Source organism: Perna viridis, chromosome 1, assembly GCF_037379345.1.
Source record: "Perna viridis isolate PV_CMFRI_1.1 ecotype Kerala chromosome 1, ASM3737934v1, whole genome shotgun sequence".
Classification (NCBI taxonomy): domain Eukaryota; kingdom Metazoa; phylum Mollusca; class Bivalvia; order Mytilida; family Mytilidae; genus Perna; species Perna viridis.
In genome coordinates, this window is record NC_142445.1 from 11,724,106 (window position 1) to 11,751,968 (window position 27,863).

Consider the following 27,863-nt stretch of genomic DNA (forward strand, 5'->3'; position numbering starts at 1 on the left):
CCCGAAACATCCGCAGAAACAATCACATGCACAATCAATGTAACTTATGACAGACGCGCGCCTCTCTATCATAAGTTAAAACGATATAAATACCTAACAATATGTTTTAACATCAACAATTTTATATCATAACTGCTGTTCATCTTTCAATCGAGATTACTTATGTTACAAGGAGTTTTTAGCAACAATTTGTCATTTTTCCAAGAGGATCCAGCAAGGATTAGTTATGTAAATCCGGATTTCGTTTCCGGTATCGGTTATGTAAACGTTTGCTGTCATTAAAATCCTCTGGTACGTAGTGGTATTTGTTGTCAGACAAGGCTTGTACTTCTTTTTGTTCTAGGTGCATCAACTGGATTCACAAATCCCATGGGTGTGTAAAATCTGCGTTTCTTTCTTCCTTTTGATATTCATCACTAAGTAGCTCATTACCTCAACAGCAGGAAGGCATCAAGAGACAGAATTGTCTAAGATGAGTAAATAATACCGCGAAGTGCTAAATAATGACTGCAATTTTACTGAAAATAACCACCACTTCAAGATAAATAAACTCTAGGAACCTATGTGTGATGATCTGGCGTTATACATATAAACATCGTTCTTTAACTGTTATATAAAACAATAAACATATCATCAAGTAATCACAGCAACATAGCTTTCTCGTAAAACACCACTTACTTGATCACAGAGGCAAGGTAGCAAGTAGGAATCGAGTCTACCGTATGACTTCGCATATATTTTTATAATTTCTATTTATATATATCGTGCATTAAGTCATGTATGCTATAATTTAATTTGAATTTGACAAGAACCGAGTTTTAATCGTAATTTAATAAAGTTATTTATGTACAATTGTAACACAGAAATGACCACGTTTACCTAGCCGTCCCAATTTTAGAGCTTTTTAGTAGTTCTACTACTGTTTTAGTCGTAAACAACTTTAGATGTTAGAATGTTCCATATCATACAATAAGAGGCTCCCGGGAGCCTGAATCGCTCACCTTTTTAATTTTATTTGCCTTTGCAATAACTCTACCAAGGAGTTGACCGACAACTTCGACATAAGAAGACTTTTTAGGCCTTATCTTAAGGATCGTTTTAGCCTCTGAAAGTTTCTTTTTATCTATTATAGTTTTAAAGATATTGACTGTTAACTGTTAAAATGTCATTTTTACCTTTCAAGGGCGATAACTCTAACAAGGAGTCGTCTGACAATTTTGATCTTATGCAGATTTTTGTAGGCTTTATCATAAGGATCATTTAGGCAATTGAAAGAACTTGGCTGAACCTAACGGTTTTGGAGATATATGAGAAAAACTTCTGACCCCTATTGTTCTATTTTTAGTAACAACGACCGTGTTTTTCGACAATTCAAAAATCCCCACATCAGATCCATGCAAAATGCTCTATGAACATTTTTTTGTAGTTTTGAAAGTAATGACGTTAAAAAGGCAAAAATAAAATAAAAGAGGTCAATACTTTTATCCAATTCAGAATAACGGTTTGGGAAAACTTCTGTCTGCTCCCTGTTTTTATTTTCAGTAACCGCGGCCATGTTTTTCGACGATTAAAAATCCCCACATCAGTTCTATACAAATTACCCTAAGAAACATTCAGAGCTGGTTTCAGAGAGGAAGAGTTTTGAAAAATTATTAACGACGACGATTGAAAGAAACACATCTATTTATTAAGTAAGCCAATAGCTTATCAAAACAACCAGGGGCGTTATCGAATTTATATTACTATATTAAAAGACTGCAAATCATTGTTAATAGGCTGCAATTTTCTTGTCATTGCCAGAGTATCTAAATGAAGACTGTTAGTTTTGAAACAATGCTTATTCGCTTAAAATAAGACTTCAATAATCTAGATATTGATTGTAACTCCCACAATATTGTATTAAAAAAAACATATATCACTGTCACCGAAAAGTAATATCGCAAATTTCGTTTTAACGTCGACAGTTGTTCATTTTTACATTTTGCAGATGAACATGTTTTTCGATAAAATTAAAAATTGTGATTATTATCCACATCTTTCTCTGGAGGTACAAGAAATACAAAGACAGAAGTACGTGGGCTGAGATAATTTCCCTTCCACACAGCTCATCAACCAGAGATAATTTCCCTTCCACACAGCTCATCAACCAGAGATAATTTCCCTTGCATCTTCCACACAGCTCATCAACCAGAGATAATTTCCCATCTTCCACACAGCTCATCAACCAGAGATAATTTCATCTTCCACACAGCTCATCAACCAGAGTTAATTTCATCTTCCACACAGCTCATCAACCAGAGATAATTTCATCTTCCACACAGCTCATCAACCAGAGATAATTTCCCTTCCATCTTCCACACAGCTCATCAACCAAAATATAATTTTAAGCTTCCCTTGTACCTCCCATTTACGAATCAGTTTGTCGCCAAAAAATAAACTGAAGCATTTTTGTACTTTTGACTACTTTTTATACTCCTTTGAGGCAAAAATCCATTTTTCATGTTTTTTTTTTATTCTTCGAGCTTCTAATTCTAAAAAACGAGGTAAATTGACATATATAGGTACCGGTATGTAACCAAATATATCAGCTTCACAATGGTACCAAGAAAGTTGCGCTTCAAGAATGGATCCTTTTTAAAATATTGTAAAGTTTCGAAAGTAATAGTAAACTACTGCTATCTATACTTGCAATTCTTCGAATTGAAAAAAAATCTATTTAAGATACTAGGAAAACGTTTTCAGCATATTAAACAATGTCTCTTTCTGTTTAGCTATAATTATCATGATTTGATAAGATATACGTTTTATTTCTATTGAAATAACGAACTTGTCCGATGTGGCGTTTGCGAAAAGTAAACAAGAGGCTCCCAAGAGCCTCAATCGCTCACCTGCTTTCATGGGCATTAACTGTAACAAAGTGTCGTCCGACAACTTTGATCTCCGCACACTTTTGTAGGCCTTATCATGAGGAGCGTTTCAGCTATTGAAAGTTTCTTTCTATCCAACATAGTTTTCAAGATATTGACTGAAAATTGTAAAAACAAACACAATTTTTTTACCTTTAATTTCAAGCACAATAACTCTAGAAGGAGAAATCTGACAACTTTGACCAAAATGCAGACTTTTGTAGGTCTTTTAATGAGGATCATTTCGAAAATTGACAGAATTTGGATAAACCTAACGATTTTTGTAGATATATGCGAAAAACTTCTGCCTGACCCCTACGTTCTATTTTTAGTAACAACGACCACGTTTTTCGACGGATAAAAAATCCCCACATAAATTTTATGCAGAACACCTTAAGGAACATTCATACCAAGTTTTGTTCTAATTGGTCGAGGATTTAAGAGAAAAAGATTTTTGAAAGATATAACATTAAAAGTAGAGAGAAAAAAACGTCGAAAAGGGGCAATAACTCCACATGGCTTAACAAATTGAAACGAAAATTTGACCAGAGATAGATCTCATCATGCTGAACACTTTTACCTTGTTAAAATTTGTCTTAATGTGACGATTTGATTTAAAAGTAAAAAAAAAACACTTCTGTCTGACCCCTTTGAACTATATTAGTAACAGCGACCACGTTTTTCGACAGATTAAAAAACCTAACATCACTTTCATGCAGAACACCCTAAGGAACATTCATGTTAAGTTTGGTTTTGAATGGTATAGTAGTTTCAGAGAGGAAGATTTTTGAAAGAAATAACATTGAAAATAGGAAAAACGTCGAGAAAGGGAAAAACTTCAACATGGCTTAACAGATTAAAACTAAAATTTGACCAAAGATAGATTTCATCATGTTGAACACTTTTGACCATGTCAGAATTTGGTTAAACCTAACGGTTTAGGAGATATATGCGAAAAACTGTCCGATCCCTATGTTTTATTTATAGTAACGGCGGTCATGTTTTTCGACGGATCAAAAATCCACACCCATCAATTATATGCAGAACACCCTAAGGAACATTCATACCAAGTTTGGTTCTGATTGGTATATTAGTTTCAGGGGAGAAGAGTTTGAAAATTGTTAACGATGACGACGGACGCCAAGTTATGGCAATAGCTCACATGGCCTTTGGTCAGGTGAGCTAAATGGCAAAAAACTGTCGATAGTAGAAAGAACATTTACGCACACGTCTTTGGTATGAGTGACTTTGGAAGGAGAATTGAGATTACTTAAGGGGGTACACAACATCTAAGGAAATACTCTAAAAATCAGCAAAACGTTTTACTTTATGACATTCTGAAATCAAACTCAAAGAATCTTATTGATCGAAAGATTTGTTGATGAAGCTACTTTTATGTTCATTGAAATTATTGCAATGAAACATTTGGTAAAAATTTCTTGAAAATTATACATTTTGTTTTGTTTTGTTTTTGTTTGTTTTTTGTTTTTTGTTTTTGTTTTTTGTTTGTTTTTGTTTTTTGTTTGTTTGTTTTTTTGTTTTGAATTTTTTTTTCAAAGTAAACCACTGAATAAAATATCAAGAAATTTAAATGAACCAAATAAATTTTAGAGAAGATATTAAGTGCCCCCTTAAATCCATCTTATATTAAATTCTAGCACTATTTTCAAGACACGACGAACACGTGCTTTTATACATTTTCAACGTACTATCAATTGACTTGCTTTATCATTTAGACCCCAGGCCATACAGTAAGGAAGCATGAGATAAACAAAAAGGAGGGTAGGAGAAGAAGAGATGGAATTTTGATCTGATTTTTAACCGTAATTTCCAATGTTTGTGGATACAGTAAATTGTTTAATCAGAAGTTGATCATTTAATAATAACTGAAGCAGATTCTTCCGGGTATGCGTGTCAAGAAGTTTAACTTAACAGTAGGACAATTTAGCAAAACAATTATTTAGACATAAAGTCGATGTCTGGTAGACGAATTTTGTGCAATATTGAAGATTACAATGATTTCACGATGTTATCAGTAAATAACCCACTCATTCATTCTTATAACATTTTGCTACCAAGCAATTTTTTCCAGTTATTAAATGACTGGACCCTATCAATAAGCAACGTATGATGATTTAAGATCGTTAGCTCAATAGTGCCCCACCATAATTTGAAACCAGTCGATGAAAGTTATACGCCTTCAGAGTTAATGAATTTTAACTAATTTTGTTTTGTTTGTTTTTTTTATTTTATTCTTATTTTGCTGACGGATATACAAAATAAGTTACACTACTTTCATGTTTTCATTGCAACTTAATAAAAAATGTTAACATTTCCTTTTAAAAATGTATTTTACATGAACTTTTTGTTATTTGTGGAAAAAAGATGCACTTGCGTGATTTTCACTTTTATTTCATATCCAAGATCATCATTCACAGATAGACAGACACAACCTGTCCTAATTTCAAATGAAAGTTAGACTCGTGCAATATTTTATGCGACTCGGCATCTCTTTTTTATACTGGGCAAGATAATACTTATATAAAATTAATGTGAAATGAGATAAATGTCAGCGAAAACTCTCAAGAATTGAACACTTTATGTGCAAGAAGACGCTTTGTACTACTTTAAAAACGACCTGAATGTTAGTTGATCGTCTAAACGAATAGAAATCTCTTTTCAGAGTTTTAGAGTCAGTATTTTAATCATTTTCTACCCCGAGACACTATCATTCAGGATTATAAACTCGGGATTGACCGTTTACTTGAACAAACATTCAATATTTAAAATGCATAATTTAACCAGAGTAAATTGATGCTTAAATATTTTTATAGCGTCTGAAATTTCGTGTGAAAACGATTTTATTTCAGTATTACGATTCTGAGACACCGTTTCTTATTTATAAAACTCTTAAACGGGCTGGCTTCTTTTAAGTCGCCTGGAGTTCCGTTTAATTGTTCCATGTAAAACCACCATTAAATTGAAATAAAATAACAAAACTTAACAAGACTTAATATCCCAATAAAACCGGCATTATTTTGATAAGTAAACGATTTTAACAGAATCTTTTCATTTTACAACCAAGATGTTATTATAGAGTTGCAATGCACATAAGAACGGGTTTTGAGAGATTATTTAAACCTAGTACACGATCTATACACGTATAACTTTTTATGGCCTGTCAACAAAGTTGGAATGGTGTAAGTTGTTGGTCTGTCAGTTATATTGTCTACAGATATTGGGTCACACCGCGAAAAGAACTATTCTAAAATATGTCGATTTAAAATGTGGACCTGAAAAAATTGGGCTTGTTTCGATAAAAGAATCTAGTATTATCTACGGTCTGAGACTCTTTTTTCTTTCTTTTTTTTTTTTTTTTTTTTTTTTTCAATTATTTATTTTTGTTTCGATTAAATGCAGAATTCCATGCAGTCGATCTGTTAACCTTTTAAAATCCTTCTCTCGTTTTGTTGTAGTGAAGTAAATGTTTGGCAAAAAGAAACCGTCGTCGAATAATGTTACAGTCATTGTTTGTGTTTACTCCGACATAATGGTAAAAACAATCAGTGTCAATAACAAAAGACAAATATATGTATGTACATGTACACTTAAAAAACAACTACTAGTGAAAAGCACTTAGTCAATAAAAGGGCGATAACTCTATAAATAGGAAAACTGAAAACATGTTTTTTTTACAATGAGATGCAAAAACTTTATCATAAACTAAAACACAAAATGATAAAAATACAACTCATAAATCAAATGCGTAATTTTCCGTTAATCCACTAAATATGGCAGGTTCCACTATACAACTTAACTGTCGTATCTTAATTGAGTGAGAAAATAAGATTTTCGATTTAATCGCTACCTTTTTTCCTTTTGAAATTCTATAAATGATAAAACGCAATTTTTTTCCTTTTTACTGAAACCTGATGTTGTTAAATAGAATTGACAATTTTGACAAAGGGTACGTTCCTATGTGTATCCATGATTAATACTAGCCATTCCAGATAACATTTTGGAAAGATTTGTCGATACGGAATTTCGTTCCGGTTCGGAAAGCACATTGTTTTTTCGTTCTTGCATCGCCAACTTTTAAAGCGCACATAGTGTCTACTTATTTATTGATTTTGATGTTGATTCATAAATTTTAAACCGGACAATTTTCAATTAGTACCGACATTCTCAATTGAAATAAATGGCTTTCCAGTTCACTTGGAGATAGAGGGAGAATTTCGAGTGCTATTGTGAATGGTAATTTTTGTAGTACTTTTAAGATTTAGGAAATGAGATACGAACAATAACGATATGTGAACATACTTTTATGTCTGCTTAGAAACTTGATACATACGTGAAGTATTTTAACATTACATAGTGTTTTAAACAGTATGATAACCGTGAAATCTTTGGGCCTATTTAAATTAATTAAATTCTGTCTATCTGTCGAAAAAGGGACGATTATCTCTTAGTCTCTTACATATGCCTGACTGAAGAGAATTCTTTCTATCGTTTAGATCTATAATCAATTGACCTGATACCTAGATATGAAATAAACAAGTCTCCAACCACAGCACCGAATAGTTTTAGACCTAAAACCGGAGATTATAATTTATCATGCAGTACACTTGCCGAACTTTTAGTACGGATACGATGGTTAATCATTTATGCTGGGCGCCGATTTCGTTATTTTTTGATATCCCACATTACGTGTTTCCTTGAACGGAAAATACATTTTATTTGCTTCGTATATGAGAACAAAGTAGAGAAAGTGATTGAATCTTACCGTTTCATGGCCTGCCTCCCATGTTAAATTAACTGTGTCGACTTCAGAAGGAATGACAAATTGGTCGAACTCCGGATGATTGATATAAGGAACCACTTTTCCATCACTGATAATGTAGATTATCATATTTACTCCAGCTGCAAAACAAAAACATAAGTATTCTTAGCTTTCTTTGTTACACTCGAACTATTACATTATTGCGTAAAAAATGGATATGTCCTTAAATTCTTCAAAACAAATGATATTAACCTATAATATAGAAGTCAACTTCCTGTTGTCGGCATTTGTGATTTTCATTCGAGCTTTCGAATATTAGATCTGTATTGTATTTTTCTAAGAAACAAGAAAAAAAAACAACAATCATCTGTTACCTCTCGATCAAAGATACTGTACAGTCAAATTCTACATCTAATAAATATTACTTAAAGTTTCACCAAAGTGTGTTTTCCTGATTTAAGAGATTTGTGTTGAAAACAACCTGTCTGTAACTTTGGAAACAACAACACGTGCATGATTTTTTGAGATGTGATCAAAAACAAACGATTCAATATAATTGAAGTATTTTATGGCTTGTTGAAAGCCAGGGGAGATCTGATCTGGTTCTAGAAACGGTATACATCACTCATGTTGCCTATTCGTATTTTGCAAATAGGATAATTTTTTAAACAGAAAATCATAGTATCGTTTACTTCCAGGGAAAGCATGTTGATTTGCCAAAACATTAAACAGCACGTTAATGATGTTTTAATAAATATTGAGAAATAACTTTGTAAAAAAAATACAGCATTTAGATGAATAGTATTGAAAATATGGGTAACATATGAGAATCATTTCTATGCCAACGACTCAATGATTAAAGAAACTATGGATTTTGCTTCAATACAAGCACAAGTTTCTGTTTATATTTTATGAGATATTTTCGATTACTCTTGATACCTTAACTAAGATTATCATAAAGGATAGCTACATACCGACTATATTGCTAACTTGCCTCTCATCAATCCACAGTGAAAGCCGACTGCGCGAACCACATATTGTCCAAAATACATGAAGTGCAAAAAACACCAGAGTCCGGTAGAGCATGGCTAACTTAGTAGCCTCAAATCTTAATTTGTCGTTTCACCATTCTTACTCACATAGAATGTTTTAACAATAAAAGAATTTTAATTTCTTTTCGTTTAGTTCTAGAATAAAATATACAAAATATAATAGACTCGTCACACCACCTTACAACTACAACTGTATTTCATTATGTCTTATATGATATAGTTTCTGTCTTGTCCATTTTGTAAATCTATCGCTATGATAGCTACGAGGTGCCAAAGCTTCGGACATCATCTGTGTAATATCTCGTTTGGACGTTGCTCATTTCCGATCTCATTAGAAAAAATGCTATTCAAACGGTCTAGATAAAGATCCTGTTTCAGAGTCGAAGAAAGCTAAACAATGAATGATCTATCAACTAATTCCACATTTCATACATAAGCTCTCTTTTTGTTTTAAATTATTGCGTGTCAAATAGTAAATCCTATACGAAAATATATCATCACTATCATTGAGACCCCTTCATTATCCAATAAGAAAACGTTGACCCTGTGCTCCTCCTTAGAAATGCTAATTTAAGATATTCAGTCTCAAAGAATACCGAATTTTATCCCACAACATTTAATTAATCATTGAGTATATTCTTCACGATCCACGTGTCTTTAATTCGAAATAGTTGGTATCCCCAACAAATATGAATTGATTTTGTTGAGCGCTTGAGTACCCACTTCGCTTTTATTTCACCGATTCAAATCACAAGCGCCTGAATAGGGGTCAAGTTTATTTATTATTATAAGCACGTATGAAATTTCTTCTTAAAACTATTGACTTTTCAAAGATAAATATTAAGATGAACGTCTTGCTATAGAATGTACACAAACCATTTCACAGTAAGAGGTGTGTCAAGAGAAGTTCCGAAAGAACACGTGTTTATGAACGGAGGCGGGGCGATCAAGCTTTCGTTGATTGCAAAGAATAGTCAATGAAAGTAATTAAATTTATTCCTCTTATTTCGTCTCTGAGATATGATAAAATTGCTTTCGTCATATTTAGAATAACACAGCATAAATCATTCTCAGACGGTTGAAGGAGATCATTTTACTTTTGATATGACATACCCGAGTATTGTCACTTGAATAGAATTCATCAAAAAGCACGTTCAATTGTGTAATCTAGATTGACTCATAGACAACAAAAAGGGGCGTTAACAGAGAAACAGAAACAAATGTGAAACTTTTGTTATATAATTGAAATGTAAGGTTCATAAATACCTAGAAAATTGAAAATCTCTCAGAACATTAATTAACGTGTTAGGTTATGCGAGATTCTGTCATAAAGAAAAATGGGGAATATTATTAGCATATTACTTCTGCATAAAATTGCACATACGTAAGATTGCTGGGCTTCTTTAGACGTAAAATCTGCTCTTGGTAGACTTAACTGCAGTTTTATAACAGTTTCATTATCTAATACTAAAAAGAACATTCAATCATAAATTTTACGGCTTTGCCCTACATGTGTACTCTTAAAAGCAAGTTGAACCCGATTCTCTTTATTGGAATATGAACGCTTCCTTGGTATGCCAATCACTTACATTAAATCAATGACTATAATTATGACAAGGTGTTTCAATTTAAAGAGATATTTATATTATCCCTTCTATCATCCATCATTTTATAATAAGAAGAGTTGTATTACTAATAACTACCAAGCACATATAAGTATATGACATTTTTGTCATTTCGCTGGTGTCACTTTTAGAACGCGACTATGTTGTGAGATATAGACGAACAATTAGGCAAGTGCATTATTTCACCGCAATAACGAGCCATGGGGTTACGGTCAATTCTCTCTATTTTTGTAGGTAAAACGTTAACAATATTGGAGCGTCAGATATTCAAGAGATAGAAAGAAGGGGAGAAAAGTATTGAACACAGCTCTAAAATGTAAGACGTTGATTCGTGCACTACGATTCTTATTCTACGTAGTTGTTGAATAGAATAAAATAGAACAAAAATAGGACAGTAGAATGTATTCTTCACTAATAGTTGTATGGTGGATCAAGATGTAGTCAGAGAGACAATTTCCTTGTTTACATGATTGGAAAACCAAATTGCCGAGTTTGTAAAGCCAATGCGAAAATTATAGTCCTCCTTCATCCTTTTCTTCTATGAATCTAACACTTCAAAATATGACACGGCTAAAATTAAAGTTCTGAACATGTCCAATATTTTAAAAGATCTTCCATGTACATTTAAGGGACATAATCAGTTGTGTGTTAAGTACTTTTTTTCGATCATCACTTACATGTATTAATGCAATTAATAGAGCCATGTTAAGAGATAATATATGCTATATGAGATAAGGAAAAAAAACGGGAAAACTTGTCTACCGTCTCCGCTGCAAAATGACAAGGGGATGTGGGAAGAGAATTCATCACCGTCTGCAATGTCACCAAGAGAATGCCTCCATATTTGGTTGAATGCATTGTTACTTGGTGAGGATATGCATACTTCAAGAATAATTTGGTTCAACAAAATTTGATAGCAATAGAAGTCTGGAGGCTTTGTGCATTTGTCGTTTCACCAGGAGCAGAGAGTTTAAATGTAGCAATCTTATTTCAAACGATTATTTTAACTATATCAAATCAAACCTGCTCCATTATGAATGCATTGTAAGGTACCATTCTAGTGGATGTGGGAGGGTAAAGCACTTGTTGCTTCGAAAACAACAGATGTCTGGATATAACGAAAGGTCAAACCGTTTCCATAAGGTGTTATCTTGTTTTACTTATCAACCTGTGTTCTTTTTACGGGTATTTGTCAGATGTAAGAGGATGTTATCAAACACTCCCATTATTTACTGTGAACGTTTATTTTGAAAAGCCTTTAGGTTGGCACCAAACCGCATAGTACTACCTTTCCGACATTTACTAATGTAAACTTCGACAACAGCGTTATCTTGACAAGAATGGTTCATTGCATATAATTGCACTATAAAGATTAACAATATTAGAAATACTGTGAGACTTAAAAATAGACACATAGACACGTACTTTCTAAAAAGGGGAGTTTTAAAAAAAATGTGTTCTATATAAAATACTTCGATGTATAACAATTGATTAGAGAATAGCACCTATGATAATATTGAAGACGCAACCCGAAAACTAGTATCAGGCGCGTAGCTGAGGCCAAATTGAGGTGTAGGCAAAATTACGGCAGGGGGTCTGGGGGCCGCTTATCCCCAGCAGGTCCAGGGCGGAGCCCTGGTAGGGGGTCCAGGGGGGCAAAGCCCCCTCACCTCCGAAGCTCCTCGGAGATAGCGTTTTAGAGCATCACTTATGCCTCTCCTGGATGTATTTTATCTCAAAAATAAAAATTGGCAAAATTAAGTGCAGGCAAAAGCCTTTTTGCCTAACGGCAGCTACGCGCCTGAGTATTCATATTTAAAGCTGCATTAGCTGTCAAATTTGTTCAGTTTTTATCCTACTGAATTTTGCTGATAAAATGAAATAAGTCTGTAGTAATGCAATTAAAGCAATAAATGTCGATGATACCTTCAGAATATTGTGAAAACAACGTTTGTTTAATCTAAGAAGATCGATAGCTCAGATCTAATTATTTTTCGCCATTACTTCCGAAGATTGCCGACAGGACATTAACCTTGGTTAAAAATACTTTAACCTTGGTAAAAAAATAACAATATCGGATACAAAGATAAGCACGTGTCTTGTTAACATTGCATTTCATCTATTTCTTGATCAGTTTTCAAATAAATAGTGACAGTTACTGACCATATGTGTGCCACATTATATCACAATACGTAAATTTTAAAAGGATCCTTGCATTATATTCGAAATTATGTCTTTTACAGCTTGAATCCAACGGTCTTCCTTACCATTGATTACCACTTTCGCTTTGCAATCAGATTTGTTTTTAAAAAAGAGACCCTTTCAGCACATGTGTGGATTAAGGTCACCAGAAGTCACATGCATACGGATTTATCTAGGTCGATTTTTTGTCTTGCAAGACAATAAATGTATAGATACCTATTTCATGTATTTAACACATTTTATTTGTGGATATCGATGAAATTATACAGAAAAAGTACAATTTGGTAGAAATAATTCAAAGTTTAGGTATATTTCAACAGAAATAAAATTTACGAAAATGACAGCTAATGCAGCTTTAAAATAATAAGACGACATTTATGTTACGCTCAGGATCTTGTTCTTAATCATTTGTCTCCCTGAAAGTATGGCAATGGGTTGGAAAGGGGAAAACTATTTCACTTTTGCCTAACTTGCGCTTTTATGACCAGATGATTTTCTATCATAATAAATTGAATACAATGTTAACATTTCCGAGGAAAGTACCTTTATCGTATAACACCATTTTCTATCATTATATTGACAATTTAATGGTGACTATGGTATTGTGGAAATCATGTATAGATTCAAGACGTTTCCGTCGTCTCATGGAACATTTACTGTAAGATTAAATTTGATTGGACCCTAACATAACAAAAGAATATTATAAAGTGTCCTTTGTTTAATTACTGCAAAAAGCCATTAGAATAGCGACTATTTTAAAATAAGAAAGAAAAAAGGCATTTCTACCTGGAACAATACGCCAATTACAATATGCAGTTAGACTTGGTTAGTTTTCTGGCGAGAAAGCCTTTCTACTCTGATAGAAACCCCAAGCTATCATGATACCACTATACCAATGTAGCCTACTGATTGAGATCATGTTTTTATTCTTGTTTATTTATTAAGATTACAACCTTGTCCGAGATTGATGTAGGCTGGGTTTCGCTCATTGTCTTAATGAAAAGTTTATGAAAGTGTCAAGCTGATACCATCGGTAAACTTAGGGGTATATGTGTCACGGATATTCGTAAGATGTGATTAACACATGACACTTTGGTGTTAAATTTCAAAATGAAATTTAATATCTTTACATTTAAACAAAAGAGCGTAAATATTTAATCAGGTCACTGACGAATATCAACAATGTTGTTTGTTGGTTTAGGCTTTTAACGAGCTATCAAACAAATAGATGTCTGATGTTATGTGATCATGTACAGAAGAGAAAAAAACTGAATTTGTCTGAATGCGTATTTTATTTTTATCTTACAGCAACTGCATTTTAAACAGTTTATTTCACAGTTCTACGTATCAAGGGAAGTTAGTTTTCATGGCTTCAATTCAACTGTTACCAATTTGTTGCGCTCTGAAATACAAAATAAAATTCTAAAAACTCTCGATTTTTAGTACAATGAACCCTTAAAAGTGGCTACATACACATTTGAATGAATTCGTAATGAAATTGGAAAAAAATGAAATAAGACTGCGTAGGAACGTTGATCTAATTTTATATTCGCGAAAGGGAAAGGGCTGTTAGAAGTACGCAACGAACAACAAATAAATGTAAGAACATTAAAAAATGAGCTAATTGAATCAGCTAAAAGCAGGCGTAGGTCACTTTTTTGTAATTTTGAAAACACCAACCGAAACAAAACGATAACTATGACGAATAAAATAAATCTGATCTTATTGAGTTTTAGTAACTACAAAGGGTATATTAGCAGAGAAAATTAAGTATCGACGCACGTAACTTTTAATTTACACCTTTTCAGTTCAAATGCTATGTACATTTGAGTATGCTTTTATGTAGTGAACGTGCTGGATTACTTCTAGACGTATGTTTTGTCGCATTAACAAATGATTTGTACTTGTTCACTGTTGTTTGTCTTCGTTATACTTAGTCTCGATGATTCATACTTTAGAAAGTGTTCCATATTTTGTGATTTATGTTACCTTATAAATGAAAATCCACAGTATTTAAGAGACTATTAAATTCGTAACATAAAGCGTAAATTACTACATAATTTATTCTGAAAAACCCATGTATCCCATTGGTATGAAATACAGAAAAAAACAAAGCATTTTTAAAACATATAAAAAATACATTGGTTAGTTATTTAGGAACGAATATCTCTTATTAAAGAAAGAAATTAAAAGGAAATTTTAAATTAGAGAGAATCCAATTTGTCATGTACTATCCTTATATACTGACACAGTTTTCGAAGTTTTGAGTGTTTTGTTTGGTTCATTATCGTACTAAACTTTAAAAAATTATGATTTCTGGTCAATTTTCTGTCAATGTATTTATTTCTGTCCGTTTGAAAAACAAGACATTCCATTATATAGTGGTATTCGTCTTCTATATCGTTTCTTCATAAAGGACACAGTCGAAGTTCTCTCGGTATATTATTTCATCTACTGTTTTCGATTGGGAGTTTATTATTAATTGTTCTGAATTTTACCTTTGTTAGTATATCCTTGTTTGATAGTATATCAAAATAGTCGTCGAACTTTAAAAGGGTAATAGGGTCAACAAATTTTGATAGCCAAAAGGGTGATCGTATTGGTAATTCTAAAATTGGAACGTTGCTGGGGGCAACAAAGCCAAATGAAGAAAAAAGTTCCTTTTTTGAAATATTTTCAAATGATAATTGAATAATGAGAACAGCCATGATTCGTAATTTCCTTATGACTTCTTACATTTTCATGCATATGCATAATAAAACAAATAATGTGACTATTTTTCATCTGTATTGGATAGCGTCAAAAAATTCTATGATTTTTTTTACTTAAAGATTTATTTGTTTGTACTCCGGGCGACAAATGGACACACACAAAAGAAATTTAACTTATAAGAGTTCTACGTTTGAACCGTGTTCCTTTGATTTCACGAAGTTAACATCGTTTTTCCTTAAGGGTTTTAGTCTCTTTTAACGTTCGATTAAGAATGTGGACTTACCAGTTCATATGATATTGAAAATCAATGTTCATTAGTAACGTACTGAAGTATCATTTTTTCACCTCATTATAATAGCGACGTACAAATAACTTTTAAGAAAGACCCAATGCTATTTTTAAAATAAATAATTAAAAGTATTCTTTCCTTTTCATTTAATGAAACTCCTATTTAAAGTGTAATTTACACTTTAAATATACTGCATCTAAGTGAATTATCTTAAACAAAAACAGATACTATATTGCTTTTTCATATTTCATATGTAATTTTCGAATAGATTTACTGTATAAAGCTAACTATAATTCTGTACAATGACTACTTTATATTGTATAAATATATAATTACTTCAGTTACGCTGTTATCTGCATCTGAGTTACTTAGCATACTTGCAAGAAATTTAAAAAAAAAATCAAAACTCAGTGATGAACAAAATAATTGAATAAATTAGAATTTTTACCATGTTTAAATCTGGTAAATCTAATGTTTAATCTGTATTGGCATACTGCACAAAGTTTTGTAAATGTTTCTTTGAAGAGTGAAGTTCTGTACAAGTCGAAAGATGTCAATAAGGCGATCGTTTCACTATCTGATCAAATATATTGTGAAAAGGAAGATAATTCATTTTTATTGTTAGCAAATAAAATAAATGCCTACCGTTGTCAAAATATTCAACTGTTTGATTTCTTTTCGCTTTAAAGCCGGGTTGTTTATTTATTGTATCTCTTAGCGGAACTGCATTTGGATGGTTGTTTCCTAAATCACTCCAGAAACTGTTCTCTCTATAGTTAGTTTTCCTATCCTGAAATCAATAAGGCTTTACCATGCTTTCGTTCAGTTATTACTTTCGCATGCATTACAAGTTAGATATATGAGATACAAATAAATGTTGACCAATGTAGAGGTGTAGTTAAAAAAATAACCAATTATATTCGTTATATTATTTTGTACTACTGTATGTCTAAAAGTCCGTATGATGCACATTTTTCTAATTTTTCGTGTGAAAAATTGGATCTGTACAGTAATTGTTAGTAATACAACTATACTCACAATTTTTTTAATAGGACCCCGTACTATTACCGGAGCAGGTAGCTTGGTTTTATCTATTTCGTCAATGAAATCGGCAACAGCATTACTTCGATTGAACAGAGACATTATCTGCTTCCTGAAAGAAGTATGTTAAGAAAATAGCAAAAGCAGCCCCAAAAACTAAAGTGTTTGAAATAAATTTGAAAATTGCATAATTTACTAGCTGAATATGTGACTTTCGTGAAAAACAAAGTTTCATTGCTGTTAATGCATGTGTTGCACTAAAATTGTTGAGGTAAATAACTCAAAATTTGAAAATCTAGCCGAATTGTATTAGAATAGCTTATTTCATGACACATTTTTATGTAGAAAATATAGAGCGCATTTATCGAACTCTTTGATATTTCGACCCGTGCAGGTCCGGGTGTCAAAAGAATAGGCAGCAGCGCTAAGCTTGTCGTAGAAGGCGACTAAATAGTGCTCAGAACCCTAGCCGGGGGCTAGGGCGCTCTGCCCACGGAGCAACTGGGATGTGTGCCCCAGGTGGTGGAATGGGGTACCCCTGGCGTGTTACATGCTGGGGTTGTCAGGCTATAATACGAAAAACCTGACCGCAAACCATAGTGGTGCACCGTGTTGGGAAAGATGCCACGTTCCTCGCACGTTAAAGAACCCTACTGTGGTATTCTCCCGGAGTAGGAACCATAGGGCTCCGCCACAGGAAGCTAAATTGCCCGACCCTACCCACCTCTCCCTATTTCTAGTGGCAATCAAAATTTGTCGACCCCATTGTCCTTGTGTCCCATCCCTTTTTCATTTCATCATCATTTCTTGTTCATTTTATCATTAATTTCATGTTCATCGTCTGAATATAACTGAAATATTGCTGCTCGGACGTTAAACCCCAACAAACAAACAAACAAACTTTGATATTTCTACAAAAAATAGCCTTCTGTACCATTATAACTCGTGACAAAATATTTTGTTGTTCATACTTGCGCTCTCTATTTTTGGATTAAAAAACTACACAAGATCCTCACATTTTTGTGAAAACTGTGTAGGTGTAGTCTTGTGCCCTCCTTATAAAAAAATTATCACGCAACAACATGTATGTTCTGTATATTAGTATTCAAATAGTATTTTAGCTTTAAAATAGGCAAATAGTAAATTTCAAAAAGCAAGTTGAAACTTTGGCAAAACAGTAGACCAGAAACTAGTGTTAGTGAATTTACCCCTTTGCGTCACTAAGCATCGACCTTTGACTGAATGCTGTTCCTTTTCTACTCTGTTCTTTGGACAACACATTTAGTTCATCAATATGGTCTTAAATAAAATTCTATAGTGTTTGTATTGAATTATTTAAAAACGATATGATGACAATTTAAAAAAAACATATAAACTGTTTTAAGTACAAAACAAAAACAAAGCAGAAATACACAAATCCTTTAAATTAAGTAAATCTCTTTCTACATTTATGGTGTATGAGTATTTCGAAGAGAGGAATTTTGGATAGAGTCTAAAGCTTGGCCTTTCAAAAATCATTGAAAAATGCGTCTGCCTATTAGAATGTGGATAAGAAAAGTATAATAGAAAGTAGAAGTTATTAATAGTATATGGTGTAAGGTGGAGAAATTAACATTATAACACCTTTCTCCAAATAACAGTGATATCTTTTGTGCTGCTCCATTTGAAAAAAAAATCAATTAAAAGACTTCGACCATCTCGATGGTCTCAGGGTATCGTGCTCGACTCGACTGCAAGAGGTCGTGGTTAATTTTGGATACCTTCCCAAAATTAATTGTCAAAAACCGATTTTCTAAAATATCAGGCACTTTAAAACTGACAGAAACAGCAAAAAGTAAGCGGGCAAGGTATTATTGCAAAAAAAAAAACAAACAAACAAAAACAAAAAACAAATAAAAAGTGTACCTTTTTCTGTTCATTTTTTCTTGATTTAAATTATTAAAGTTCGTGCGAAATTTTATATTTTTGAAAAACAGCCACTTGGTGCAGGGAAGAGAACCCAATCCGGCGAGGACCTGAATCTTTCCGGATAGCTTTAAGCATGCATTTACACCTCTTTACCTACACAAGTATTGCATCAATGTATGTACGAATGCTCTACTACCCACAATCAATATTTCCAACAAGTTACACCTTTTATTTTTAAGTTTGACAAAGCAACTGTCCAGCTAAAATATTAGAAACTTGACCTAAAGGTATTCGATTAAGACAAAATCACAGTAATTACCTGTCTCATCAGTTGCCATGGTTTGTCGCTTAATTTTGGGTGTTTGTAAAAGCTCTTTCTCATCTACGTTTTCGAGTTCTTTACGCTTTTCTTTAAGTTTTTCTTCAGGAGATTTGATTCTGATAACAAGAAAAGTCATGTGTTAGTTTGAAACACGCATGATCAACCGAATAAAGACCGAAACATGTTACTTTTATAATGTATGGATGTCGTTTGTACATGTCTTGAAGTGTCAAAATGATTCTAGATTTTTGCAAGGATTTAAAGTGTCCAATCGTAAATCTGAAATAGTTGATAACAATTTAAATGGTCCACGTAAAAGTTAAACACCAGCATGATACGTAGACATTAAAAGTAAATACCACTCAGCAATATAGATGCAGTTATATTTATTTTTGTTTAGTTTAGTTATTTATTTTTATTTTATTTTTGGTCTATAAAAAGTACAACAAAATAGATACCCCTCCCACAAGAAAATATAGTCGACACTATGTATACTGAACTTTAAGTTTTCAGCACTATCTGAAGAAAATCCTTATCTTAATTTTACAGCGTACTTACTTTGGCGCTCGGAACATCTTTAGTAGAACAACTGTAAGCACTGTACAAATCACAACAAGAACGCAGATGGTTGTGAGCACTGCTATACCAGTTGTTGTCGTTATCCACTTTTCATCATTACTTGCCGCCAATGATGGCATAGTTGCGATGAAAGTTGAAATCAAGGTAATATTGAACTGGTCCCAAACGCCACCTGCTCATTTAATACGGCGTTGATTGTCATGAAACAAACAAGACATTTCTTTACAAAATACATGTTAATATTTGTAACCTAGATAGACATTATCAGACCTGCTGCAGTATCGTTAATCACTAGATAGGCATTATCAGACCTGCTGCAGTATCGTTAATGACTAGATAGGCATTATCAGACCTGCTGTAGTATCGTTAATGACTAGATAGTCATAATCAGACCTGCTGCAGTATCGTTAATGAAACAAACTATAACAGGTCTTGAATTTCAAAACTATATGGAAAAAACATATACCAGTTTAGGAAAGCAGTTGTTCCAGCTATTGTTTTGGAATTTAAAAAAAAAACGCAAAACTATAGGAATGTTCATTGTCTTTAATAGCTGGATAATTATCATTTAATTATAAAAGATATCAAAAGAATGAACCATTTTTTGTATTTTGTTTTTTATTTTGAAGGAATAACTCTAAATGTCATGCATAAAACAATGTTAATTTCTGTTCAATAATTCATATTTGTAATGTTATTTCGAATATATGAGCTCTTAAGACATTCACTCTTCTGAATAAAGATGTGAATAAATAGGTGTGTGTGTCGTTCTTCAATTGTAAAATTGTCTTATAAGATATTGTATATATCAAAATTAGCACATTTTAAAATTTCATATAAAACTCTTACAGCGGTTCATTGACACAAATAATGACAATTTTCAAATATATATATTGAAAGAGTAATCAAGGGAACCAAGGTTATAGCGGTAATCAAAAGAATGTAATCCAGGGACAAAGACCAAACATGAAAAACAGACATACACACCAAAGAACATAAAGTAACTAAAATCATGCATACAAAGTACCAAAAGCAAATGAACAACTCGGACTCCACTCAAAACTGGGAGCATAGACCAGGTGCACCGATAGAGTAAGCGTCCTCTGCTTTTCTAGAAACACCCGCCGAGTTGCTCATAAAAAGTCAAGTCCGGGGTAGACAAACGAGGAAAGGAAAACTATGACCCGTTGAATAAATCAGTTTTCATGGTGCAGATGGATACACCATAACGATCCACGAGTTCATGATGACGTCAATAAAACTTCTGTAATGATGACTTCAATCTTGTAGCAACATAACCCTGTTCCAGAAGCCTATTTGTCAGAGTTCTAGCGCGATATAAAAAGTCTGCGTAGTTTCGGCAAGCTCTGGCATAACGTATGAGTTGTGATATGAACATTCCATACGCAGGTGCTGAAGAGATGTTGCTACAGATCACTTACTGTGAAAATTGCATGATTCTTAGGAGGACTACTACTTAAATGTCTTATCATGTTGTTTTATATTATTTTATTTGTTGTAAATGGTTGTAATGGTTGTAATGTAATATCCTCTGAACGGGTTTTACTAAACGAGTTGATAAAAACAAACCAAATTCCTTGTAAAAATTCCAACGCACAAAACTGTCGTTAAGGACGTTCAGACGCAATAGAATTTCTAAGATTTTTCTTCCTATTGAAAAGTCTTCACTTTAATTAGCCGGCTGAATAGGACACAATGGTAATATAGTTGTTACAGAATATTAGTTCAATTAAAACATAAATGTCTAGGGTAAAAAAAGTATTCCTCACCTGTTAATGTCAATGACCCATCACTCTTGGTCAGTATTGATTTTACAGTATTAGCTATTAACAGCGACTTATTGTTTGCAAGATTACTTTCTGAGTTCGTGGAGTTGTCCTCCAAGAAATACACTGATACGTCTACTGTGCTAAAATAATAGAAATCTTAGTAGATATAGCCAACATTATCATTGGAAATTTATTCAGGTAGTTTTTTTTTTATATTCGGTACAAAAATAATATCTTATTCGTCTTTCCTGCAGGGTAGTATTTAAAAGCAAACGGTTAAGCTTTGTGTTTTGATAAAATGTTTTTTAAGCTATATTTGTAATAATGAAGAGATAAAAATGCTTAATTTAACGCTTTCTTCATGATTCTGATCATATACAACAATAAATTATACCTTTCGGATGTTTCTTTAATACACCACCTTCTTGTCTGAGCGGTGCTGTAATTTTGTTGAATAATTGAGTTCAGTTCCCCAATGAATGTCTGTTCCAGAGTGTCAAATGTTTCTTTATTGATACTCATTGATATGGTGAGAACTGTGCTTTCGGATTCAAAAGCATCAATTCTTAATTTAACGGTATTATTATGCAGTACTGAATCAGTGGCTAGAACTTCGATTACATATTTTGAATTTTCTGCTAATGTATTGATAACAGTTACTAGGCCTACAATCAGTAAAAGTATATTTTCATTTGACTTGCGAAATTATTCTATTAGTATAGTAATGGAGTTTAAGAGAGAAAGAATCAGTGTAAAACGCGTGGTTTGTTAACCCGCATCAAGATCTCCCTAACATCACCATCCCTAATATCAAAAGTAAAATGCGGTTCGTTCTGATTATCCTGCGCAACTTATATTATGCTTATTACATAGGCTATGCAAATAAGGGTATGTAATATAAGAGACAGTTTAAAGAAAGTAATGAATAGTTCATTATTAACAAAATTACGCGTAAAATAATAGAATAAAGCATGTTGAAATGAAAGTACAAAATAAAAACTTACCTGATGTCGAATTCAAAGAAAAGAAAGTGTTGTGCTCAGATGATTTGAAATTATATGTTATTGTATCGTCTTTGTCAGCATCGGTTGCTGTAATTAGAGTAACTGTTACGTGACAGTTGTCATTATACGGAATTTCTGCGTTAAAGAAAGATGATGAAAACTCTGGTAAGTTATCATTCAGATCTTCTACAACAAAAGTTATCGGAACAAAACTTGACTTTGCAGGCGTACCACAATCTGTTGCAACTAAGTTGAAACTGAAGTTCTCTGTGGTTTCTCTGTCAATTATTTGTTTCACAGTTAACTCCATAGAGGTAGAATTAACTGAAACGAAACTACTGGCAATTTGACCATTGGTCGATGAAGTGTCAATAGTTAGAGTAATATCCTGATTAATTCCTATATCTGCATCTGTCACAAAAACAGTGAGTAAAGTTGTTCCTACTGCTTCATTTTCTGGGACAGTGGTAGAATAAGAAGATGCATTAAAAGTAGGTTTATTATCATTTACATCTACGACTATGATCGTTATGTTAGCGGTGCTTGTAAATTTTGGTGTTCCATTATCCGATATTTTACACAGTATTGTATACGAGTCTTGGGTTTCGCGGTCAAGCAAAGAGGACGTTAAAATTGCTCCGGTTGATTCATTTATTGTAAGTTGTGAATTTAAACCTGACCAAAAGATTGGTAACGAAAAGGTTATTTCGGCATTTTGACCACTGTCAATGTCTGTTGCAGTGACAATTCCAACTTCAGTCCCGACTCTGACGTCTTCTTGTACGTTAAAGACAAATGTCGTTGACGTAAACGTCGGTCCATTGTCATTCAGATCTGATATTGTTATAGAGATGTTAATTGAAGAGGTTCGAGGTATAGACCCACCATCAGATATATCAACCGATAGAAGATACTCAGAGGTCCTTTCTCTATCTAACAATTTTGCTACTTGAATTATTCCTAAGCTAGAGTCGATTTTAAAATCGTTGTCGGTATTGCCACTTGTGATAGTGTATGTCAATTCTGAATTGACGCCTTTGTCATCATCGGTAGCGTTTATTGATGCAACGACAATATTTATCTCGGTGTCTTCAGAAAAGGTTACATAGTAGGATCCATGAACATTTGGACTATTGTCGTTAATGTCGTCTATGAGAACAGTCAGTGTTGCTGTCCCAGTCTGCTGAGGGAAACCTTGATCAGTAGCGGTAATATTTAGTATATAACTGGAATTAGATTTGTTGAAATTCGTTTCAAATTTTGTCAATGTACTCCTTATTGAGCTTTTCTAATAAAGTTTATTGAAACCGCATTATTAATATTTTATACTAAACTGTTAGGTTTGGCTTCTTGTAATTATATCCTAGATTTGTTGCGCAATTTTTATAAGAAGTTACCTGTACTTTTTAATTACATATACATCCTTTACTTTGTACAAATACGTAACTGAATGGGTCGACATATTAGCGCTGCGGACAGGTATTAAAACGCTTTAGTTTTCGAGTTTAATGGGCCTCAAAGGTATACGGCAATATTGTATGCCAATAGAAAGTTAAATCAATGTAGTTTTTGAATATCGCACTTACCAAAGAGAAAAACGGTATGGTTTTACTGCTATTTAGCATTAATTACAGGAGAGGTCAAAGATCAATCAACCCCAATACACTTAGATGGGTTATTTAAGTTAAAAAGTGCATTGTACATGTAGGTATCATAAAACAGGTAACATATAAAGATCACATACACAGAATTTCAAAAAAGTGAAAAAAAGAACTTTTTGCGACAAGGTTAACTAATTAATCACTGAACAAAATTGCCTCTAAAATTGTTGCATTTTAATGCCATTTCAATGATTAAGAGATACACCTTAGAAAATTGCAATATATATATCTAAATATTCTGGCCTGAATAAAAAATCATGCCCAGTACATGCATGTTAACGCCGCAAAAAAAAGTTACTTATAACTACTTATAGACACTAAATAGTAGCTGATAAATTGTACATCCTGTTTATAAACGTCTTCATCAGACCCTTCTCTTTTTCTAATATTTCAGGGACGGATCCAGACAATTTAAAAAGAACGAGTGCCAGGGATTCCTCGTTTTTTGTCAATTTTACAAACGAAAATGACAAATTTTCAAATAAAATGGGGTGCCAACCCCCTGCAGCTCCACCCTCTGGATCCGCCTCTGCTCTGTATTCTTGATCCACCTTTACCCTAGGCAATTATGTTTCAATTGGACTAATATTCTGTAACAACTACATTACCATTGTGTCCTATTAATCCGGCTAATTAAAGTGGAGACTTTTCAATAGGAAGAAAAATCTTAGAAATTCTATTGCGTCTGAACGTCCTTAACGACAGTTTTGTGCGTTGGGATTTTTACAAGGAATTTGGTTTGTTTTTATCAACTCGTTTAGTAAAACCCGTTCAGAGGATATTACATTACAACCATTACAACCATTTACAACAAATAAAATAATATAAAACAACATGATAAGACATTTAAGTAGTAGTAGTCCTAAGAATCATGCAATTTTCACAGTAAGTGATCTGTAGCAACATCTCTTCAGCACCTGCGTATGGAATGTTCATATCACAACTCATACGTTATGCCAGAGCTTGCCGAAACTACGCAGACTTTTTATATCGCGCTAGAACTCTGACAAATAGGCTTCTGGAACAGGGTTATGTTGCTACAAGATTGAAGTCATCACTACAGAAGTTTTATTGACGTCATCATGAACTCGTGGATCGTTATGGTGTATCGTTTAGTAAAATCCGTTCAGAGGATATTACATTACAACCATTTGCCTGGCGCACAGATAAAATAATGTAAATCAACATTATAAGACATTTAAGTAGCAGTCCTCCTAAGAATCATGCAATTTTCACTGTAAGTGATTTATTGATGTCAGGTATTTTATCCGAATTGACTTTAAATCAGTTGGATATATTGGAAAAACAATAAATAAAATGAAAAATATTTTCACCGTTACCATAGCAATAACCACTCCTTAGTAACCACAAATTTTGGGCCGATTTAGGGCCTAATTATCACAAAAAAATCACAATTTGAATGTAATTTTATATATCTAATGGTGGACATTTGTCAAACTACATAATTATATTAATGAAATGTGTCATGAGGAAAACAATTTACAATAAAGTACAAAGCAATTTGATTGGTTTAGATCTGGTTACCATAGCAGCCAAAATTCTTAATTTTTGACATTCTGAAATATACGAAAATAGACTATGTTCAGACCCGTTTTGTCAGCATGGATGTGTGGCAAGACCTACCGACTGAAACAAAAATAAAAATATTTAACTTATTATTGTTTTTTGCTCATGGACCCGAAATCACCACCCATAAAGTCTTTTCTTCTTCTTAACGCTTTATATACTAACATTGTCCAGGCCATAACTATTTTCGTCTTTTGACATAGACTTCTAATATTTGGTATGTTGGTATATCCTCTAAGGGCAGAGTGTTGCGTACCAGAGTACCTTGACCTTTAACCTCAAGGTCAAATCACATACAAATTTTGGCATAATACGATGCATAATTTTGTCTGTACCAATACTTTTAGGTCTTTTTACTTTGATATCAGATCTTTAGCATTTAAGTATGTCACACCAAGGTAGATAGTAATGTTTTATGTAGATGACTTTTGACCTTATCCTCTGACCCCAAGGTCAAATAACATACAAAATTTTGGCAAAATACCATACAAAACTTTATCTCAGCGGCCCTATTTTTTTTCGTCTTTTTACCCAGATATCTGATATTTAGTATGTAAATAAACCACATTAAGTTAGAATGTAATGTTCTAGATAGGATGATTTTTTACCTTGACCTTTGATTCCATGTCAAATGACATACAAAATTTTTCATACAAAGTTTCCCAGACCATAACTTTATTATCTCTTGACCTAGAATTCTAATATTTGGTATGTTGGTATTCTCTTAGGGTGGAGTGTCACGTACCAAAGTAGGTGATATTTGACCTCAACCTGTAACTTCAAGGTCAAACAACAAGTCATACAAATTAGACAAAATACCACCCAAAGTTTTGTCTTCGCCATAACTTTTTTTTTGTCTTTTTACCTAGATATCTGACATTACGTATGTGGTTATTTTACGCTAAGGCGGAGCGTCTTGTACCAAGGTGTGTGACGTTTGAACTTGACCTTTGACCTGATGGTCAAATGACATTCAAAATTTTGGCTTAATTTAATGACTCATCTCATGCAATATTTCACCTCGTAGTATGAAATAAATGTAAAGTATCACTGCCCTTTATCACCTGATTATGCTTTACCCCAAGTAGCAGGGTTAATAATCATTTAAACATCATTCTGTTATGGACAATGTGTTATCTAAGATTTAAAGGAGAAGAACTCAAATGAGCGTCAGTAATTATACCCCATGCAACGAAGTTGCATAGGGTATAATGTGTTTGACCCTTCCGTCTGTCCATCAGTCCATCGTCAGTTTTCCGGACTTTTTTGAAGCAGTTGCAGATATTGACATGAATGTTTGGTTTAAGTTCACCATAATAAAAGCTACAAGTCAAGTTTACGTTTCGTTCCACTCCGATGATTTTTACTTTAGATTAAACTTAAAGAAATTAAAGTCTTGAGATTGAAACTACCATTCTGGGTACCATAATTTAGTAAGAAAGTAAAGGTTTGTTTTCTTATCGTATATTTTAAGCTCACCTGACGCAAAAGTCTGTGTGAGCTATTGCCATCACTTTGTGTCTTTTGTAGTCATCTGTTGTTATTGTTAACTTTTTCAAAAATATTTTTTAAATTTTATTTTGTCACAATCTTTTCTAATGTCTGAAAAATCATTTTCATAAATATTTTTTTAAATTTTATTTCGTCACAGTCTTTAGTAATGCCTGAAAAAATAATTTTCAAAAATCTCTTTTTTATTTTATTGCAATCTTCTCTAATGCCTGAAAAAAAATCATTTTCAAAAATCTTTTTTAAATTTTGTTTTGTTGCAATATTTTCTAATGCCTGTTTTAACACTCTAATTTCTTTTTTTATCTACGTCCTTCTACATGTATTTCTCTTACGAACAAATTCACTTGAGTATCCAACATGGGGATGCGTGGAGTATTGTATTTTGGTGTGTAGCATTTCAGAAACTATGAATAAACCAAACATAGGAAATAGTAATCAAGGGAACCAAGATTGTAGGAGAAATCTACAATTACATATTTCATCTCGTATTGGCACATTAGAATCAATTGCAATATAGAAAATATGAACTATTCAAGATAATATACAAAGTTACATAATCCTTTCACTTATATATTGCCCATACATGAGGTCAGAAGTAAACTTTAACATAGTCAATGAAATGTAAAATATAGGTTGCAGATTGTTCACTTTTGCCTGGAAGATAATTCACGATCCTTGATGCATCAGTATACAACAAAAGTTATATGATCCTACCTTTTTATATTTAATGACGTATTGTACCAAAAGTACTAAATCATGATGTTATTACCAAAGAATTAGATTTTTGCCTTCTTTGATATATTCTTCTATAATTTTTTACATATTCAACTAGGTTGGAACACAGAAATAAGCATACACGTAGATTTTCCAATAGTTCTTCATCAACTTCCAAA

The 27,863-nt window shown here is 32.9% G+C and overlaps 2 protein-coding genes across 3 annotated transcripts in view; both read right to left on the reverse strand.

The window, feature by feature from the left end:
* LOC148627261 (uncharacterized) overlaps positions 1–9,956 on the reverse strand; it is a 32,676-nt gene extending 22,720 nt beyond the window's left edge. Inside the window, exons 1-2 of one of the 2 annotated variants that reach the window (XM_088570569.1) lie at positions 8,661–9,956; positions 7,690–7,826 (exon numbers count right to left, since the gene is read on the reverse strand). In XM_088570569.1, the coding sequence (XP_088426695.1) occupies positions 7,690–7,826; positions 8,661–8,772 (249 nt within the window). In that variant the 5' untranslated portion in view covers positions 8,773–9,956. Of the gene's footprint in view, positions 1–7,689; positions 7,827–8,060; positions 8,187–8,660 lie in introns of those variants that run through there. The other variant, XM_088570577.1, reaches the window with a different exon arrangement.
* Positions 9,957–13,838: 3,882 nt separating this feature from the next.
* Positions 13,839–27,863, reverse strand: part of LOC148627263 (protocadherin Fat 4-like) — a 61,579-nt gene continuing 47,554 nt past the window's right edge. The window contains exons 21-29 of the mRNA XM_088570561.1: positions 22,211–23,436; positions 21,601–21,871; positions 21,207–21,346; positions 19,396–19,588; positions 18,835–18,953; positions 17,816–17,906; positions 16,605–16,719; positions 16,212–16,356; positions 13,839–13,967 (exon numbers count right to left, since the gene is read on the reverse strand). Of these exons, the coding sequence (XP_088426687.1) occupies positions 13,930–13,967; positions 16,212–16,356; positions 16,605–16,719; positions 17,816–17,906; positions 18,835–18,953; positions 19,396–19,588; positions 21,207–21,346; positions 21,601–21,871; positions 22,211–23,436 (2,338 nt within the window). The 3' untranslated portion in view covers positions 13,839–13,929. The remainder of the gene's footprint in view (positions 13,968–16,211; positions 16,357–16,604; positions 16,720–17,815; positions 17,907–18,834; positions 18,954–19,395; positions 19,589–21,206; positions 21,347–21,600; positions 21,872–22,210; positions 23,437–27,863) is intronic.